This window comes from Clytia hemisphaerica, unplaced genomic scaffold (genome assembly GCF_902728285.1).
Source record: "Clytia hemisphaerica strain Z4C2 unplaced genomic scaffold, Clytia hemisphaerica genome assembly, whole genome shotgun sequence".
Taxonomy (NCBI): domain Eukaryota; kingdom Metazoa; phylum Cnidaria; class Hydrozoa; order Leptothecata; family Clytiidae; genus Clytia; species Clytia hemisphaerica.
In genome coordinates, this window is record NW_027103657.1 from 262,427 (window position 1) to 282,354 (window position 19,928).

At 35.3% G+C, this 19,928-nt stretch overlaps 1 protein-coding gene across 1 annotated transcript; it reads left to right on the forward strand.

Moving 5' to 3' along the window:
* The first annotated feature begins 1,029 nt into the window (after nt 1-1,029).
* On the forward strand, nt 1,030-19,427 carry LOC136803201 (glutamine-dependent NAD(+) synthetase-like). Its single transcript, XM_067059934.1, has 13 exons — nt 1,030-1,172; nt 2,331-2,620; nt 5,648-5,819; nt 6,457-6,548; nt 6,981-7,184; nt 8,512-8,716; nt 10,244-10,498; nt 15,417-15,648; nt 16,456-16,657; nt 17,289-17,426; nt 17,668-17,765; nt 18,097-18,215; nt 19,054-19,427. Exons 1-13 carry the CDS (start codon nt 1,061-1,063, stop codon nt 19,227-19,229), a joined length of 2,295 nt encoding a protein of 764 aa, XP_066916035.1. The 5' UTR covers nt 1,030-1,060; the 3' UTR covers nt 19,230-19,427.
* Nucleotides 19,428-19,928: the final 501 nt, after the last annotated feature.

Here is a 19,928-nt window from a genome sequence, read left to right on the forward strand (position 1 = left end):
TCAACTGTGTAATTTTGCATTAGGCAAAAAAACTTAGACCATTGGTGTAAGCTATCTCCTTCACAGAATTTGAGGATCTTTTATCTTATCTAGGAATAGGTTTTGATTCTAAATGTTATATGAAAATGTTGTGTATGTGACCCATTTATCAACAGCCTTACAAAGTTAGTACTATCAATTTAGTAAAATGATCCTAGTAGTGTTGAAATTCTCAATAGCAAAAAGTTGCATGTTCAAGAATGTTTAGCAGAGGATTGAATCATTATCAATGATATCATCTTATGAAATATAATTTTTAATTCTCAAAATGATCTTGATGGTACTTTAGATAAATAATTCACTTGATGCTTGCTTACATTTCATTAGGAGATTTAGATAGAATATAAAAGTCAATCTAAAAATTATTATAATTTTATCAGAGACTTTCAAGTTAATGAAGAACTAGAAAATTATAAATTCTGCAAATCTGCATTACTTTAAAACATTTTAATAAAGATTTTTTTATGAAAACTTTCAGCTGCTCTCAAAATAGAGTGTAGTGGTTTTTTTTCAGAAAGTTATACATTATTGATCATCTACCTTAATGTTTTTGAGAACTCTTAATTATTCATGTTCTTTTTTAACTCTTCCATGAGTTTGAATAAATTATTCATGAAATTCGAAAAGCAATTTCTTCTTCTAATGTTTTTCACTACTCTAAGAAAGAAAGATATTGTGTGTATGTTTAGGAGGAGAGGTTTTAAGGGTTTTGTATGTCTGTAGTTATAATAAAGGGTTGACACAGTATCTGTTGCAAACTCAGAGTTTTATGGTGCTCAGGCACCAATCTTCAGTGAAATGTTTGTAGTTAAAGTTAAAATGTTTTTTTCGTGTATAATAATTTTGATGGAATAGAAAGGTTAAAGTTCCTTTCTCCATACCCTGAAGTCTACTTTTCTATGAATATACATTCCAAAGTAAGTGGGCTATATTCTGATCTGCTTTTTTCGGATACACTTTACTTTTGAAATAAACTTTCATGCTTTTTATTTTTAGTAAAAATCTTTAGAAACAGGCCAACATGCCACGAAAAACAACAATAGCTTGTTGTTCTTTGTCACAATGGGCATTGGATTTTGAGGGAAATTTACGACGTATTTTAGAAAGCATCAGATTGGCTAAAGAAATAGGTGGTAAGTAGTTTTACTATATTACCTACTTCAATTACTTCCATGAATGAAAATTGTGTCATTTCGATGCGTTTAGAGACATTATAAGTAAGAACGCTCTAGAAAATGGTCCTAAATGATATCATTTGTGTTGCTAGCAATGGCTTCTCGATGATTAATTACGCTCACAGATCATTCCTGGGTGTTCCATTGAACAAAGCGTTCAAACAATTGATTAAAGGCAATACTTTCAAACGTTTTACTGGGTGTGCTAAAGATACCTCATTACACTTATGAAACTACTCAAGTATTTATTTAAAGTACCCACATCCACCCACACACAAAGAGTGCAAGAATCTATTAACGCATATTTTTTTATTCAAATTTAATAAAATTAAGAGATATTTCATATAAAACCTACTGACCAATCTGATCAAGTTTTTAAAACTCAAAAAAAATAAAGACGGGGGTAACTTTCGGTTAGGAATTATTTATATATACGACGCGCATCGCATCCCCGTGCGAAAAACCCCGTGAAAATGACGTATCATACTTTGAGTTTACCTTAAACTAATATATTAATTGAAAGGATAGTTTGAGAGAAATACCACAGCCTATGGTATTTCTCTCAAACTATCCTTTCAATTAATAGATCAGTATAAGATAAACTCAAAGTATGATTGGTCCACTAGATCAAATAGTTATACTTTAATACCTTAGAATCTATAGAATTTGAGAAATTCCACTTTTATTAAAGAGCTTATTTCTGGCACACCCGGTAGGGATGCTCTGGAAACACATACTTTTTATAAGCGTAATGTTTATAAGAATATACTGGCTCAGTTTTTGGTACCTAAAAATGGCTTTATTGTTAAAGAACAATAGAATGCTAAGCATGATGCGAGCCTAATATAGGGGCAGACACTTGCGTATTAAAACAAAAACATTTTAAAACAGCAAGTAACTTTTTACTGCCCAATGATATTCTCCTAATTCATGATATGCGCCCTTGGAAAGTCTTCTGAGAACTTAAAGTTTTCCAGCCTATACGTCACTTAAACAATAACAAAAGTGACGTATTGGGTGGAACAAAAACAGAAAAGTTGCAAAATTTCGTGAAGTCATTGCAGTGGTGCATATCACGAGTTCACATTTTTTCATTATTCATATTTTTCTTTTCAGCTCGATATCGTGTTGGACCTGAACTAGAGATATCTGGATATGGGTGCAATGATCATTTTTTAGAATCAGACACGTTTCTTCATTCATGGGAATCATTGGCATGTATTCTAGAAAATTCTGTTTGTGAAAATATCCTAGTTGACGTAGGAATGCCCGTCTTAAGAAATCAAGTGACGTATAATTGTCGTGTCATCATTTATAATAAAAAGATTTTATTGGTTCGGCCGAAAATGAGGCTAGCAAGAGATGGGAATTATAGAGAACATCGTTGGTTTACTGCTTGGACTAAGGTAAGTCCATGGTTAATACTTCAACCACCAAGCAAACTTCATATTTTTCAATGTCTTCCATTTTCAGACTCGAATGACACAGACAGAAACCGCATTCTACAATCATGGTTTTAATATTTGAGAAATTCCTACGAAATCTTATAACCACAAACGATTTGGAAGCGCTCTAGATTAGGTTGGAAGGGTAGTGTTTTAACACTAGACTTAACATGTGTAAAAGGAATATGATATCTGTAAAAACGATGTCCATTTTTTACATTATAATGTTACCAGTACTGGACCCTCTACACAGCTGACATACAACGTTGTTTCAATGTTTTATCTAATGTTCCAAACATCCATATAACGTTAGATTATGTAAAAATATGTTCAATCGGGCAAGAAACTTAATGATAAAAATTAACAGAAGCATTTTTTATTTTTGTTAAAAATTTATTACAAGACGTTTCGATGCTCTCCGAGCATCATCCTCAGTTAAAATGAAATTCGTTTCAAAAAATTTGATTAAAAGGTTAAAAAATCTGGTCAATTAAAAAGTCATTAAAATAAATACAAAGGTGCCAAATGATCGATAAAATATTAATTGTTTCTATTTAAAAAGTAACAAAGGAACTGATTTCTCTTGAACATTGAGTTTGGGATGTTTTTGTTTAATAAATAATGCCTCGGAGAGTTTTCTTTTAAAATTGTTTTTATAGCCCGAGCCAATAATTTTCATATTTTGCATGCTTATGCGTGAATGACCGGTTTGTTTGGAGTGACGTAACAAATGTGAGTTGCAATCCTTTTCAGCATGCTCGTTTGCTCTAATTAAAAATCTTCTTTCGGTTTCTCCAATGTAATTGGCGTCACAATCGGGACATTGGCCCTCATATACAATGTTATGTTTGTGTTGATTTTGAATTCTATCTTTGATAGAAAAATTAGAACTGAGTCGTGTACCTTTGAAAGTTACGCGAGTTTCTGTGTTAGGTAAACAGTTCTTTAAATAGTTTTTCATTTTCTTGGTAACGAGTTCACCCTTTTCTCCTTGGTAAGGTAAACAAATCTGCAATTTCTTTGTCGAATTTTCGTCAATATCTAAATCCGGCTGTTGGTCGTCATTTACTGTAATGTGTGTTTTCTTTCTTTCTGTTTCTGATAATACCTACAAAAAACTTTACCCTACAGGCTCAAATTTGGGAAAATTTTATGGACTTGCAAAAGTTCATAAATTGAAATCTGGCGAAGGAGTAGATAAACTTCCCATTCGACCAATTGTTTCTAACTTAGGCACCGCTACATACGAAACAGCCAAATACTTGTCAAAGTTATTACTACCACTTACTAAATCTGAGTACACTATCGAAAGCACGAAACATTTTATCGAATTAATAAAGAATGAGAAAGTTCCAAAAGGCTATAAACTTATATCGTTTGACGTTAAAAGCTTATTTACAAATGTACCTCTCGAAACCACCATAAACATCATATTGAATCGTATTTACAACAAAAAAGAGATCAAAACTACCATTCCAAGAAAAGAAATGAAAGAACTGCTGTATTTATGTACCAAATCAGTCCAATTCACCTTTGATAATATGTTCTTCTCACAAACTGACGGAGTTGCCATGGGATCACCACTGGGTCCAGTACTTGCCAACATCTTCATGGTTGAGCTAGAACGTTCGTCTGTACCCAAAATGCGAAAGATAATGAAATTCTGGTACCGCTATGTCGACGATACCGTATGCCTCGTAAAAGAAGGCAAACTTGAGCAAATTTTGAAAAAGCTGAATAAATTCCATAAAAACATTGAATTCACTTATGAAGAGGAAAGAAATTTTATGTTAGCTTTCCTAGATGTCTTAATCATTCGCACTTCAAAAGGATTTGATACGGCCGTTTACAGAAAGGAAACGAACACAGATATCTACCTACATTGGGAATCATTTGCCCCAACTGTCTGGAAGAAAGGCACACTTACGGGACTAGTTAAACGTGCCTTTACAATATCTAGTAAAGACTACCTTTTAGAGATGGAACTTGACCACTTACGTAAAGTTTTCATCGATATTAATGGATATCCAAAATGGTTTGTGTACCAAACAATCGAAACAGAAAGAAAGAAAACACACATTACAGTAAATGACGACCAACAGCCGGATTTAGATATTGACGAAAATTCGACAAAGAAATTGCAGATTTGTTTACCTTACCAAGGAGAAAAGGGTGAACTCGTTACCAAGAAAATGAAAAACTATTTAAAGAACTGTTTACCTAACACAGAAACTCGCGTAACTTTCAAAGGTACACGACTCAGTTCTAATTTTTCTATCAAAGATAGAATTCAAAATCAACACAAACATAACATTGTATATGAGGGCCAATGTTCCCGATTGTGACGCCAATTACATTGGAGAAACCGAAAGAAGATTTTAATTAGAGCAAACGAGCATGCTGAAAAGGATTGCAACTCACATTTGTTACGTCACTCCAAACAAACCGGTCATTCACGCATAAGCATGCAAAATATGAAAATTATTGGCTCGGGCTATAAAAACAATTTTAAAAGAAAACTCTCCGAGGCATTATTTATTAAACAAAAACATCCCAAACTCAATGTTCAAGAGAAATCAGTTCCTTTGTTACTTTTTAAATAGAAACAATTAATATTTTATCGATCATTTGGCACCTTTGTATTTATTTTAATGACTTTTTAATTGACCAGATTTTTTAACCTTTTAATCAAATTTTTTGAAACGAATTTCATTTTAACTGAGGATGATGCTCGGAGAGCATCGAAACGTCTTGTAATAAATTTTTAACAAAAATAAAAAATGCTTCTGTTAATTTTTATCAACGTTAGATTAATGTTGAATCAACGTTGTGTGCCAGCTGGGTAATATTGGTTATCTCTTGTAGTTTATTCTTCCCAAAACACAGATATTAGTATTTCATCTCACTAGATCGGTGTTTTCCTCTCTATCAAGAAAGATCAGTATTTCAACCCTAATCTTATGATACTTTATATTACTTCTATTACAGAAAATGGAACTTGAAGATATTAAACTACCACCTCTGATCAATAAAATCACTGGTCAAAGTAAAGCTCCCTTTGGCGACGCTTTGTTGGTGACTGTAGATTCGGTCATTGGTTACGAGACGTGCCAAGAACTTTTTGAGATACACACATCACACAGTGACCTGGCGCTCAGTGGTGAGTATTGGATTGATAACTTTGAATGAGTCCAGTAAAGTCCAGAGCTTAATTGCGTCATTTGGCTTATAAAAAGCTGGACCCTGGGCTACATTATGATAAGAATTATATAAATAAGTGCAAGGACTACCTTTTTTGAAACCAAGGTTATTAAATCTCTTGAGTCTAACTGTTACTTTTTTATAAATAGATTAGTAAACTTCTAATGAGCTCCCCTGGGAATCAATTACCATAGTAACATTTAGAAAGCGAGATAAGTGTTGTTCGTGACGTAAACTTATGAAAAGGTTGACTCTCCCTAATTCGACCTTCAAGGGACCAAGTAGTCTTTTCGAATTATAGAAAGATTCAGATTACGTAGATTGTTTTAAACGACTTTCAATCTCAGGGGACCTATATCTTAGTTCGAATTACAGAAAGGTTCGAATTTATTATAATAGAAGTTCGAATTACAAAGAATTGACTGTATTGTCACACTTTCGGCAATACGACTTGTCAATATTTTAGACCCGTGTAATTAAATCGAAAACAATTTACAGTTCTCTATTACTTTTCGAAATTTTGTTCTTTCTGATCCAAATTGGAGAAGCCAAAATGGATAGAAATGCAATATTCAACAAAGGCTGTTTTATTTCAGGAGCGGAGATTGTCTTCAACAGCAGTGGTTCACACCACGAGTTGCGAAAATTGAGTCAACGAATTAAACTCATTTCAGATGGCTTAAACAAGGTATACACCCAAACTCGTATCCAGTCCTTTAGCTCACTTTTGGATGATTTTGATAGCGGTCACGGAAGGATTGTACGGTTAACACATTGAGAGTTTATTTTGGTCGGATCTTTTTTCACGGAAATAAATCTCGCAAAATCACGTGCGATCACTGATTCGCGAAAATAAAGGCACGCAAAATTTCCATGATCAGATTTTCAATGTAAATTACAATGTCATTTGCTATTTTTGACGTTGTCATAGTTACTTTTAACAAACTTTGGCGGCTGATTATTCACGAAATTAAGTTCACGCGAAACTTTTCAAAACATTGATTCGCGATAATAAATCCAGAGCATTTTGCGATTTTTTGGCTCGCGAAAGTAAGTTTTATGAAAATTAATCAGATTAAAGTAAGCCGGAATAAGCATTTAACATTTGAAATTATTTTAGACTGGCGGGGTTTATGTGTACTCCAACTTAAAAGGGTGCGACGGAGAGCGAGTGTACTACGATGGAGCTTCCATGATCTTCATAAACAGTGAGCTGGTTGGTCAGAGTAATCAATTCTCACTGGAAGAAGTGGAAATGATTTCGGCTGTCGTAGATTTGGACGATATTTATGCCGCACGGAATGGTGTCTCTTTTGGGAGTGAGGTAATTAGATTACTTTTTCGCGAAATTTAATCGACATGAATTTTGAAAATGGTATATGGCGCTAAAACCGCTCTTAATATGAAGTAATACAGTTTAAGCTCTCTAAATTTGACGTTTTACTATTCGATACACTCCATTATTCGATGATATTAAAAGCCATCGTCAGCAAGAAACTCTTATAAACGACGCTCTACTTTTCCATACTACCGTCATTCTTCTAATTTAATCCTCCGGAAAAAATAATTATTTTGAAGGGGTCGTACTAATAATAAGAGGAAATAAAATACCTTGGAAATTGACGTTGATTGTCGTGCTAATAATTAGAGTAAAAGAGATATCAAATCGTATTAAATTAGGGGTTGAAAAATTAAAAACACACTTTTTGGTACTTTTTATTTATTTTTTCTTTCTTTTTCAAACTCTTATTTTGACCAACTTTTCTCTTTTCTTCAAAAGTTTCCAGTTCCTTGAGAACTTTCTCTCTCATTTGACTGTAAAGTTTTGCATTGACCGTTTTGAAAATGAAATCAGCTGGTATCTCCATACCTCCTTGTCTTTGAAGTGTCTTTGAAACAAAAAAAATTCGTTTATTTTTACTATTCGTACTATAATTAGAGGAAAATTTGACCTTTATCGTACTAAATTAGAGGAAAATCAGAAATTCGTGATCATGGACTCGTACTAATAATTAGAGTTAGATAAATTATTTCATTTTGCCAAAATAATTAATTCGTACTAATTAGAGGACGGATTAAATTAGAAGAATGACGATTGGGCTTCCAACAAATAAAAGGATACGTGTCCAGTTTTAAAACTGACTAGTCCGAACGCCATCTTGTTTTCAATTCTGGTCGTCAACAACGCTATGCGAATGTTTTGAAATTCGAACGTTCGAAAATTCAATAGAAAACAATATAGTGGACTAGTCGACTTCAAAACTGGACAAATTTCCACAAGAAATCTGTGAGTATTTAGCCTACCTACAATCAAAGTCATAATATTTGAGGAAAAAGGGAAACTCCCCAGGAAGTTTTGAAACCACAATCGATTTGTAAGTGCTCTAAAGTAGGTTCGAAGTCTTCAAAGGGTAGAGTTTTAACTAAGTTCAAAAATAGTCCAACAAGGCTCAGAATATAGCCTGGAAGTCTGCCAACCCCTCGGAAATTGAAATATTGGATTACATTAAAGAGAGAAAATCGACTTTCTCGCCGAAACTTTAAATCTTGAAAAACGTTAAAATAACCGGAATTCTCAATATATTTCGACCATGATTGTAGTTTGTTAAAGGAATATGATATCTGTGACTGTTCTCCATTGTTTTGTACAGGTTGAAAGTCAAAAAAAGAGATACCCAAAAGTTGCCACTGATATTGTTTTATGTCATCACGACGGTTTGACCATGCCAACATCACGTGTTATTCCAGCAACAATTCACAGACCAGAAGAAGAGATCGCACTTGGACCAGCATGCTGGCTTTGGGATTACCTCAGAAGGTCTGGATGTAACGGATTCTTTTTACCTTTAAGTGGAGGTAAGTATTTTGTTAACTGGTCGTGCTTTTTATTTACCTGCAGTCACTATTTTGAACTCAAACGGGGAATTTTATTCGTTCGAATTCACGATATGCACCCACTGGAGAGTCTTCCGAGAACTTTTAAAATTTTCCACCCAGTATGTCACTTAAACAATAGAAAAAGTGACACAAAAACAGAAAAGTTGCATAATTTCGTGAAGTCGTCATATCATGAATCAGCGAGAGTTTACTATCTATTTTTACCATTTTGCCACCAAAGTAATCATCCTGTTGAAATACATCTTAAGATTTTGTAGAAAACCATCGACAATAGATCTTTTCGGAGATTTTAATTTTTCTTAGAAAGCGATGCATTGTGGGATTGTTTCGGCAGTATTACAATAGAATTCCCTCGAGGAACTCCTAAGAGATTTCTATTGTAATACTCCCGAAACAATCCCACAATGCATCGCTTTTTTAGAAAAATCAAAAACTCCGATGAGGTCTATTTTCTCTTAAGGAAACCATAGACCAACTACTTGAGTAACCCTTTTAGTTAAATGCTCACAAAGCTTTAGACTTTTCTAAGCAGTTAACATCATTTTTCGACTTTTCCTATTTTTTTCGCGTTGTTTGGTGAAACTAAAACTAATACCAGGCTAACTAAATTATGAGCGACCGTAACAAGTTGAGTATTGAGGAATCAAATTGCAGCTGGGCAATACCAAACCCTAAGAGGCGAATGGAGAGGCCTTCTTCCCGTAGGGGAGTCCAAGAAAACGAGTGGCTCCCTGCCCACATTCAGCTAGGCAGCTTTCTATTAATGGAGCCTTCGGCCTGCTTCGGACTGCTTCGTCTGGCTCTTGACGGTGCTCGGTGTTATTGAACTATTAAATTCCTTTGAAATCGTCATCGGATATTCTCGTAAGAGGCCCATGAAGGAGAGTAGAAGAATCCAAAGCAAAGAAACACCCCTGTCTCACAGCCCCGGTGAAACTTTTTTCCTCAGTGTGGATAAAAATTCCTTTTGAAATCCTAACGGGGATAGGAATTCTATTGTTCAAAGGTTAAAAAATGATGGTTTTAGAGTGCAATTTTTAAACATGGAATTTCGTGTGGGGATAAAATCAAAGTCGATTTCCCAGTGGGGCTGAAATTCAAGGGTATTTTTCCACCGGGGACGAAATTTTTGCTTAATTTCCAGTGGGGCTGGGGTCCCAGCGGGTCTGTGACACAGGGGTGTAAAGGAGGCCCGCCCTTTCTTACCTTCAGCTAGACGGCTATCTAAAGTCATCGATTAGCCCTTGACAAACAGAGGTTGTCATTGAAGAAAAAGAAAGAGTCTCCATAACTCGAATACGCAAGGGGATAACATAAATTTGTTCGAGTTAAGGAAATTTCGAGTTACAAGGTAAAATTTATCAGGCATTGTTAACTGAAGGGACCACATAGCTTGTGTGAGTTAAGGAGACATTCGAGTTATAGAGGTTCAAGTTAAAGCGAATCCACTGTGTTAAATTTTATTGAAATCATTTCCTCTTCTAGGTGTTGACAGTTCAGCTACAGCCTGTATCGTTGCCTCGATGTGTCGTCTCGTTTGCCAATCGGTTAAGCGAGGCAACGCACAAACGTTATCAGATATTCGAAAAATGGTAAATGACCAAACATACATACCAAAAGATGCGAATGAACTTTGTGGCCGTATTTTCGTGACTTGTTACATGGGGACAGAGAATTCGTCTGTGGATACACAAGCACGTGCGAGAAATTTGGCAAGCGATATCGGAAGTTATCATTTAGGTGAGTATGTTCTTTTTAATAAGTACCTAATTTAAACTGTTGTTTAATTGTTTTACTTTTTGGAAACTTCAGCTGAACTTTCGCAGAGGAAAAATTCGCATTATGATTACTTTAATCGGATTTAATTTTGCGAGATTAACTTTCGCAAGGTAAAAACATTGCGAAATTTTCTGAATTTTCTGAAGAGTTTTGAACTTTTCTTCGTTCCCTTAAACTTCCTTTCCTTTAGAGGAGATTCGCATAAAAAATACGCAACTAATCGATCCCTTGAGAGTACTACTTATCGGGATTCAACTGTGCAAATATTTGCGTCTTTCCTTGGACACAGGAGGAGCGCGTGAATAGTGCTTATAAAGAGTTCTTATTTGAAAGATAAATTGCCTTGAGAGAGTGGCGAAATACAACGACGTGGTTTACTTGTCTACTTTGTGAGACACTCCAAAGAAATTTCACAATGTTGTCCTATTTTTGGACCTACCCCGGTGGGCTGTAGGTCCTATAAATTAACCTCTGTTCGTTCGTCCGTTCGTCCGTTCGTCCGTTCGTTACTAGCTTTTCTCGGGATTGGCTCATTAGTTTTTCCTAATTTTTGGCACAAAGATGCAAAATGGTAATGCCCAAAATGTGACGGAGCCCGATTTTCGAAAAAAATTCATTTCCCCGAAAATGCCGGAAATATGCCGGAAAAAAGGTTTTTTGTTTTGGCATTTTTCTCGAGATTTCATCATTAGTTTTTTCTGATTTTTTTGCACAAAGATGCGTATTAGCAATGCCCTAAAACATGGATTAGTCTGATTTTTGAGAAAAATTCTATTCCGGCTGAAAATGCCGGAAATATATCCCCGGAAATCGCCGTTTTTTGCAGATTTTCATTGGAGTTTTTCCTTATATTTCGTGTTTTTTTTCACACAAAAACAGTATTTGTAGCAATGCCCACCATCAAGCATGGTTTAATTGTCAAAAAGTGATTTTTGAAGCCGGAACTTTCCTAAAATCGAACCCTATTTTTCGCCGAAAAAACGGTATTTCTTGAATTTCTCGAGCTGTACTTTATATTTTTTCATGAAATTTTGCACACTGATGCAAATGGCAATACCAAAATATGACAGAGCCTGATTTTCAATTAACGTACTTTTCCGGCCGAAAATGCCGGAAATATGCCGGAAAAACCGGTTTTTTGGCATTTTCTCGAGATTCATCATTAGTTTTTTTCTGATTTTTTTTGCACAAAGATGCGTATTAAACAATGTCTAAAACATGACCTAGTCCGATTTTTGAGAAAAATTCTATTCCGGCTGAAAATGCCGGAAATATCCCGGAAATCGCCGTTTTTGCAGATTTTCATCGGACTTTTTCCTTATATTTCGTTGTTTTTTCACACAAAAACATTATTGATAGCAATGCCCACCATCAAGCATGGTTTAATTGTCAATAAAAGTGATTTTTGAAGCCGGAACTTTCTAAAAATCGCCGGAACATTCTAAAAATCGCCGGAACAGCCTATTTTCGCCGGAAAAACGGTATTTCTTGAATTTCTCGAGCTGTACGAAAAATATTTTTTCCCGGCCGAAAATGCCAGGAATATGCCGGAAAACCGTTTTTTTTTTACATTTTCTCGAATTTTCATCTTTAGCTTTTTCTGATTTTTTGCAGAAAGATGCGTATTTACAATGCTCAAAACATGGCCGAGTTCGATTTTTGAGAAAAAATTTTTTCCGGTTGAAAATGCCGTAAATCGCCGTCTTTGCAGATTTTCATTATATGTTTTCCTTGTATTTCTATGTTCTTCACACAAAAACATTATTGATAACAATGCTCACCATCAAGCATGATTCAATTGTCAATAAACCAGCCGAGGCTGGAAGGTCAGCCAATAGAGCTTAGCTAGATAGCTTTAATAAGTGGGTTAACAGATGTAAGAGATGTACTGAAACAGAGCAGAGTAGACTAAAAATGTTGAATAATGTACAAAATGTGAAACATTTGATAACTTGTGATTTAAAATTATTTAAAACAAGCCTGAGATCTCCTCCAACACCCCCCCCCCCACGAGAAGATCAAAGTACACTTCTCTTTAGCACTGTTTCTATGACATCAAACAATTAAGCTATAGTTCATTACTATAAAATAAAAGAGAAACATAATGTAATTAAACTTTTTGTTGATTTTATTCCAGTCAGTTATGATACATTTTTTCTGTTGGATGTAGACAATATCCATCTGTCCATATCTGACCAAAGTGCTATCTAGAAATAAATAAGAAAATTGCCAAAACGTCAGAACCAAAATAAAGATATCCATCAAATATACTTTTGTTTTACTTGATAAAACTCCAATAACACTTTAAACTAACAAGCTACAAACTTTAAGTCACAAAGCGCAAACTCCAGAAAAATACAATTTGCATCAAAATCTTTGCAAAAGTTCATATTTATAACATTTCAACAGGAACTGTATTTTGGTAGACTTGGTCAAATTACAGAAACCATTTGTCAGTTGTCTGCAAGGCCAATGAGGTACGTAAAAACTGACTGCTAATCAGTCAAAGCCAAAATTTGGCAAGGTCAGAAAAACATAATTTACATCCAGTCTTCGTAAATAAATTTTGTAGTTTAGTACTATCCAAGTTACACAACATGCACACAACCATCTTGAAGACTTCGGCAATGATAATCGAAAGCAAAACTTAAAATTCATAACAATGCAGGGAAGCTCATTTTCCCCCATTTTGCTTTAAACTCCCTTTTGATTGGTCTATGAATTTGGGCGATTGCTTTACTGCTATAAAAACACACGACCATAATAAATAAATTCAACAGGGCAGCGGAGTAGCAAATAATTTCAACTGGGAGTCTTCTCTTCTGTGCCAAGCACTGACAGTGTTTTTTAAACTTTAATAAAACAATGTTAAATGAAGACCAGATGGATCTGTTTGTTATGACTGTGCAAGTTGTGACGAGAGTGTGCATGTTATGTAACTTGACGGTATAATTCATTAAATTCTAGAAACCATTTTTCATAACTTTCTGCAGTCCGCTTTCTGCAAGTCTGATAAGAGATATGTATATAAACTGTTATCACCATTCATTCCATTCCATCATTCAGTCAAAACATGCGCCAAGGTTAGAAAAGGTTAGAAAAACAAAATCTGCGTCCGGAACTGCGCGAAAAATAGTTATGATCAATTTCAACAAGAATTGTATATACCTAATATTAATATAATTGATTCAATTCCAAAGACCATTTGTCATAATTTTGCAAGTCCAATAATAGGAGATGTGATGTCATCATTTGGTTCCCGTCATCTGACCGACCCTGATTTACGGTCAGCAGGTAGAGTTGGAGAGTCGGAAAGCTTTTCCGCTGCTTTGCTGGTTTCCACCAATCTCTGCACGCTCTGTGTTTACAAGTTTTCAAATCAAAGTAGCAAGCCGCATGCTGATGGAGAGTACAAAACCGAAAACCAGTTTATCCACGGTTTCTCAATTTCTTAATTCGGATCAGTCCACACGGATTCCCTTTCAACAAGATGTAGCTGCTTCTTAAAAGAAAAATATTTTCGACGGACCAACCCCCACTTTTTAAAGTTGAAATGACGGGAACCAAACAATTTTTTGCGATTTGCCTTATCAAACACGTCCAAACCAAGTCCAAAAAAGCACGATTGCATAGAGTCTTTATCAAATTTAGACAGTAGCTGTACTTTTGTAAACTTTATCAAATTCCAATAACATTATAACACCATCAATCCCACCTAGAGGCAAACAAGAAAAATATGTTTTTATTGCAAAAACTAATAAAAAGCAGCAATAAAAATAAAAAGTATATATCAGAAAATTCAACATAAACAAAAACTTGAGCAAACAGCTTTAAACCTTCAAAAGATGTAGAAAAAGAATCTCCTTGATGAAAATCATGTGTTTGATTTGCCGAGTTAAAAAAATAAATGACAGAAATTGAAGCTTGCAACAGATTTACACTGGAAATACTTTAGTACAACACTGACTTATCACATCTGACTTATCGCTTTCGAGCCGCCATCTTGAAACACCACATTATGATCTGAGGTAGATGTTATATCGGATGGCCAATCGTCACCTTGTTTTCTTTCCTATCTCTTATCCTATTTTTCTCTTTTCTGACTGTCTGAGTTTCTGAGACTTAGTTTCTCATTTCTGACTGAGTTTTCATACCTGTCAATCATTTGTCCATCAATTTTGACCAATCTAATTTTCGCACCGAGTGGGATTCGAACCACCACCAAGAGACCTCCTTTCGGCCAGTGCTTCCGTGAGCCATCGCCGACAGCAAAATCCAAGCAAATTCATACATATTAGAACTGGCAAAGACGGGGGTAATATCATAATATGGGTAACAGTACCCTTTTTAAACCTGACTGAATTCGACCGTTACTAGCAACCCTGCGGGCCCAAGGCGCCGAGTAGGCACCCGCACAGTGACAAGCCCAGCTAGCACGACCCTACCTAACCCCGGAAAAGTGACTATCAGCGACCGTGGATAAAAAAATAAATAAAAAAATGAAGGTGACTATTGCCATCCGATATACAGCATCCGTAAAAAAACGCACGAAAAGTACCCAAAAGTTAAACCCGATCGAAAAAGTTTAAAAATCAAAGTGAGATCGGGAAATCGGATTTTTTTTTTGCCGTCTTATGGTGGAAGAAGAAGTAGAAGAAAATTTTACCTATTTGAATGCTCAGCTTAGGCTGACCAATAAAACTGATTTTTTGCGACCAGAACTTTCTATTAATTTTTCCCTTTGTTTTCCCCCCAACAAATTGATGAATTTCCCTTCGCAACTCTGACTGATTTTTTTCTCCTCGCATTGCTATCTAACTTTCATCATCAGGTAGGTCCATTCAGCATCTAGCTTGTTTAATATCAATTTTTCTAATAGGAATCTTTATCGACACTGCAATCAAAGCACTTATCGGAATTTTCACCACAGTTACCGGAAAAACTCCGAAATTCCGTTTTTACGGTGGCACAAATACGGAAAACTTAGCATTACAGAACATCCAAGCACGCACACGTATGGTTTTGAGTTATTTGTTCGCCCAGTTAACATTATGGTCGCGCGGTTCGCCTGGTTCGCTTCTTGTGCTTGGATCAGCAAATGTTGATGAAAGGTAATCTTACTTCTTTGTTTTTATTTTTGTTAAGGATATAACACTACAATGATGGGCACAGAAGGGGAATTCCCTAAAAAATTTAAAACCGAAAGTCTTAAATTACTTTAGATTGCCTTAAATTACAGTTAATATGAGACTTAAGACCTTAGAATGTTAGAATTCAATAGTGCAAAATTGTTCCATTAAGGCTGGGAATATAGTGTAGAAGCCACTGAACCCCTCCAAAATTGAAAAATCCAATGAAATAAAATGGAACTAAAACTGCAATTCTCACCCGAACTTTAAATTCTGAAAAACTAGTTTGAGTAAAGTAAACGATTAAAGAAGTTAATTTCATACTCAAAGTTTCATGCCATCCAGGATGGCAATCTTCAGTGAAAAGTTGAGTATAAAGCTCTGGTATCATTAACATTGAGCACTGTGTTAATGGTTTTGGCTTACACAAAGCATAATTCTGAAAAACGTTAAAAAACACAAAATTGTCTCATATTCAATACATTTCGACCGTGATTGTGTTATGTATGTGATTACTGAACGATGTTCAATATCCACGGCTTTAAGGAACCTCGTTCAACCAAGCAAAATACCTTATGGGGGAAAAAAATGTCAGAGTTTTATTTAGTCGGGGATTTGTTTCGTCGGGGGAAAAATTCGTCACCTAGAGGCATTTTCGTCACTTTTCCCCGACCAAAATCTCAAATTCGTCACTTTTCCCCGACAAAAATTTCAAATTTGTCACTTTCACCCGACTAAACTGTCCAAAAGAAATCTATAAATTCATCCTAAAAACTTTATTCTTTTTAGTCTTCTTGGGTACATGACAAAATACGACTGCTCTAGTGCCGACCTCAATCCTATAGGTGGTATTAGTAAAAACGATCTGAAGAAATTCATTTTTTACTGTGTGGAAAAGTATAATTTCACATCCTTGATTGGTATTTTGGGTGCACCACCCACCGCCGAGCTGGAGCCACTCAAAGATGGACAACTACAACAGACAGACGAAGTATGTATTCCTTTCCTTTTTGTAACACCTGAGCCATTTTTTCAAATCAGCTTTTGGAGTGGCTAAAATCATGGGTTATTTCGCGTGGATTTGATTTCGCGAATCAGACAAAAGTTTGTTGAAGTTGGCCCTGTAATCGCCAAATAGTGCATATTTACGTAATTTGCGAAAATGCCAAATTAAATCTCGCGAAAATTTATCCGATTAAGATATTGTATATGGCGTATTTGGTGTTCTGAAATTGTACTTGTGGAGAGTTTCTTAAAAAGTCTAATTTTGCCAATACCACGAAAAATCACACATTGAATTCTGAAATAGAAGAGTTTAAGAGCACGAATCGTTTGTCTTCATACACGCCTTTTTTATAAGAACAATTTTATAAAAACAAGAGGCTGAAAATTCGCCAAATTCTAAGAACAAAATAGGAACAAATCTGAGCCTCGGATTTCAGAAATTACTAACATAGTACTGATTTTGATCCATTTTGAGTTTTTAAGCAAAGAAACTAAGCGTATCAAGAATATCGTAAGAATATTTAAGTCTGAAAATTTCAAAATTTAAGAACAGTCCAGTCTGGGCAAAAATTTACTGGTTCGCGTGTATTTTATTTTTTGAATAATTTCTTTTACAGCAAGATATGGGTTTAACTTACGATGAACTGTCGCTTTTTGGGCGTTTACGGAAAGTGGATCGGTGTGGGCCATATTCAATGTTCACTAAATTGTTGAATCTATGGCATTCGGTATGCCCTAATGATATTGCTGACAAGGTATGAATACAGTCACTGCCAACTATAAGTATACTTAGGTTCCCACCCCAAAAACTTATCAGGACCCCCAGCCGGTTTTTAATTTTAAGAATATTTTCAGCTTTCAAAGAGCAGGTCTTTTATTTTGCTCTAAATAGCCTAATTTTAGCCTATAGTTACCTTATTTTTGGGTTTTCAGAAGTACAATTTTCCATCCCTGGCAATTTTCCAAAATATACAGTTTTACTTGTCTTTTTTCCAGGTGAAAACATTTTTCAAGAAATATGCAATAAATCGTCACAAGATGACCACGGTTACACCTTCTTATCATGCTGAAGCATACTCACCTGATGATAACCGGTAAGTATGTGGGCACACTCACAAACTTTCAAATTCTTATTGCGATTGGTCTTGCACAACAAATGAGTAGTTTCATAAGTTAATGAGGCCGTGTCATTTGAGATGTTTTGAATGTACAAAATCTGGAATTTATGTTGGAAAAAAAGTTCCATTTTATTCACATTTATCACAATTCAAGCGAATACAGTTGTCCAGTAATCTAGAACTTTTAGACAGATTTTTTTCAAAGGGTCCACGACTAAGAACTGAACCGAGACATTGGAAAAAGTGGGGATATTTTCTTCTTTTTTTCTACTTTTTTCGTAAAACTGTATTATCCTCTTTACTACAGCTTTGACTTGCGTCCTTTTCTTTACCGGACGAGTTGGCCATGGCAGTTCCGTAGTATCGACCGGGCAGTGGCGACTGCTAACAAATCCATTATCACTCAATCGGCACGCAAGACTCCAGGTGGGTGAAAATGTCATTCTTTCCTTCACTCTGTAACTAGGGGTTGGTTTCAAGGTTTTCAGGGGCACGGCATTGTTTTTTGTTTATTTTTTCTGGTAATACGGTATTTGAAGGAAAAATTGTGGGTATTTCGATATTTAAAGAACTTTAGTAGTTGCCGGTAACAGCGGTATTTTGAGTTTTTTTCGGTGTTACGGTATTTGAAGGAAGAATTGCCGGTATTTCGGTATTGCAGACCCTTGAAGTAGTTCAGTATTTGATGTTACAGAAACACAGGTTTAATTTGATAAAACACTCACAAGAAAGGCCAAGATCATTTAGCATTTGGAAGTTTGTTTAAGTAATTTTGATGCCTTCTGAATGGTATTTTAGGAGTAATGGGTTTTTAATATAAACATATGTAGTAGAGTAGCCATTCCATACGATTTGATGGAAATATGTTGGATTAACTCATAATCTGAGTAGAATAATTTTAGTGCTCGTCCTTCGGACTCGTGCAAATTACTATTTTTAATCGTTAATTGCACTCCAAACCATACGATTACTAGGAGTAATGTTTTTAATACAAACATATGTAGTAGAGTAGCCATTCCATACGATTTGATGGAAATATGTTGGATTAACTCCTAACTTGAGTAGAATAATTTTAGTGCTGAAAGGAACTTTGAAAACCTTATAATGATCAGTAGCGTAGCCAAGAGGGGCGCAAAATTTGTGTAGGAGATAGATAATTACAGCGTCATAAAAATCTGCTCTCCTACACAAATTTTGTGCTCTTCTTGGCTACGCTACTAAATGATAAATAGTTTGATAAGTCAATTTTTCAATCTTCATTTAGACCTAACGTGTAACGAACGTGACGATGCTAGTTCGGTTGGAAGTGATACAACAAGTGCATCTATGGTCTATAGGCTAAGCTCGTTTTCTTCGTCCTCACTACAAAGAGACCATCCGGATACTGGGTTCGATTCAGACCTCCCAAAAAAGCGGATTAAAGTCGAAGTGGATGAATGAAGTCGGGTACAGGATGACGAGGATTATAGGTGAAGTTACGATCGGAGGCTAATAAGGAAAATGTTGGTACAGGCTAAAGAGGAAGACGGCGACCTCCAAACATCAAACATGGTTGACGGATATTGCAGGAGTTTAAAGATAGTTATCATAAGCTTCTGTTTGGTTCGTAAAGGATAACTTTATGCGTGCAAATGAGTCGTAAACGATATTTAAAAACGTTTTAATTGATAGTATAATTGAAGATTGACATTGCGAATGTCGTTTTTGTAATTTTTTTAAAAATCTGACTGAAGACTGCCTGAAACGGCACGAAACTCCGAGTATCGGAAAATAAACTAGTCTCTATTATTGACTGATATATCGCTCTACCGATGATATAGAGCACTTTCTTGAATCGCAAGTCAGATTTGCAAGTAAAAACGTTTTATTATGATTTTTTGGTGTTTTATCTCAAAATTCATCTCAATTAGACCAAATTTTGAAATCATATAAGGTAAGTTATGCGACCGCAGACTCCTTTTTTGATAGCTATTTATCCGAAGGGAGAAAGCCAGAGAGGCATCAAGTACCATTTTGGCTCTTAGGTTCCAAATAAACGAGGAGGGGGGTTGTAAATTTTTCAAAAATTGTACTTCTTGAAATTGTACTTCTGAAAACCATAAAATAGGGTGAAGGTGTAGACTAAAATCAGGCTACTTA

What these genes read in the sequence shown, in the direction of transcription:
- LOC136803201 (XM_067059934.1), top strand. Translation starts at nt 1,061, where the DNA reads ATGCCACGAAAAACAACAATAGCTTGTTGTTCTTTGTCACAATGGGCA. An exon ending in TTTCAGATGGCTTAAACAAG is followed by an intron (nt 6,549 to 6,980) that starts GTATACACCCAA and finishes AAATTATTTTAG; the next exon opens with ACTGGCGGGGTTTATGTGTA. An exon ending in AACTACAACAGACAGACGAA is followed by an intron (nt 16,658 to 17,288) that starts GTATGTATTCCT and finishes TTTCTTTTACAG; the next exon opens with CAAGATATGGGTTTAACTTA.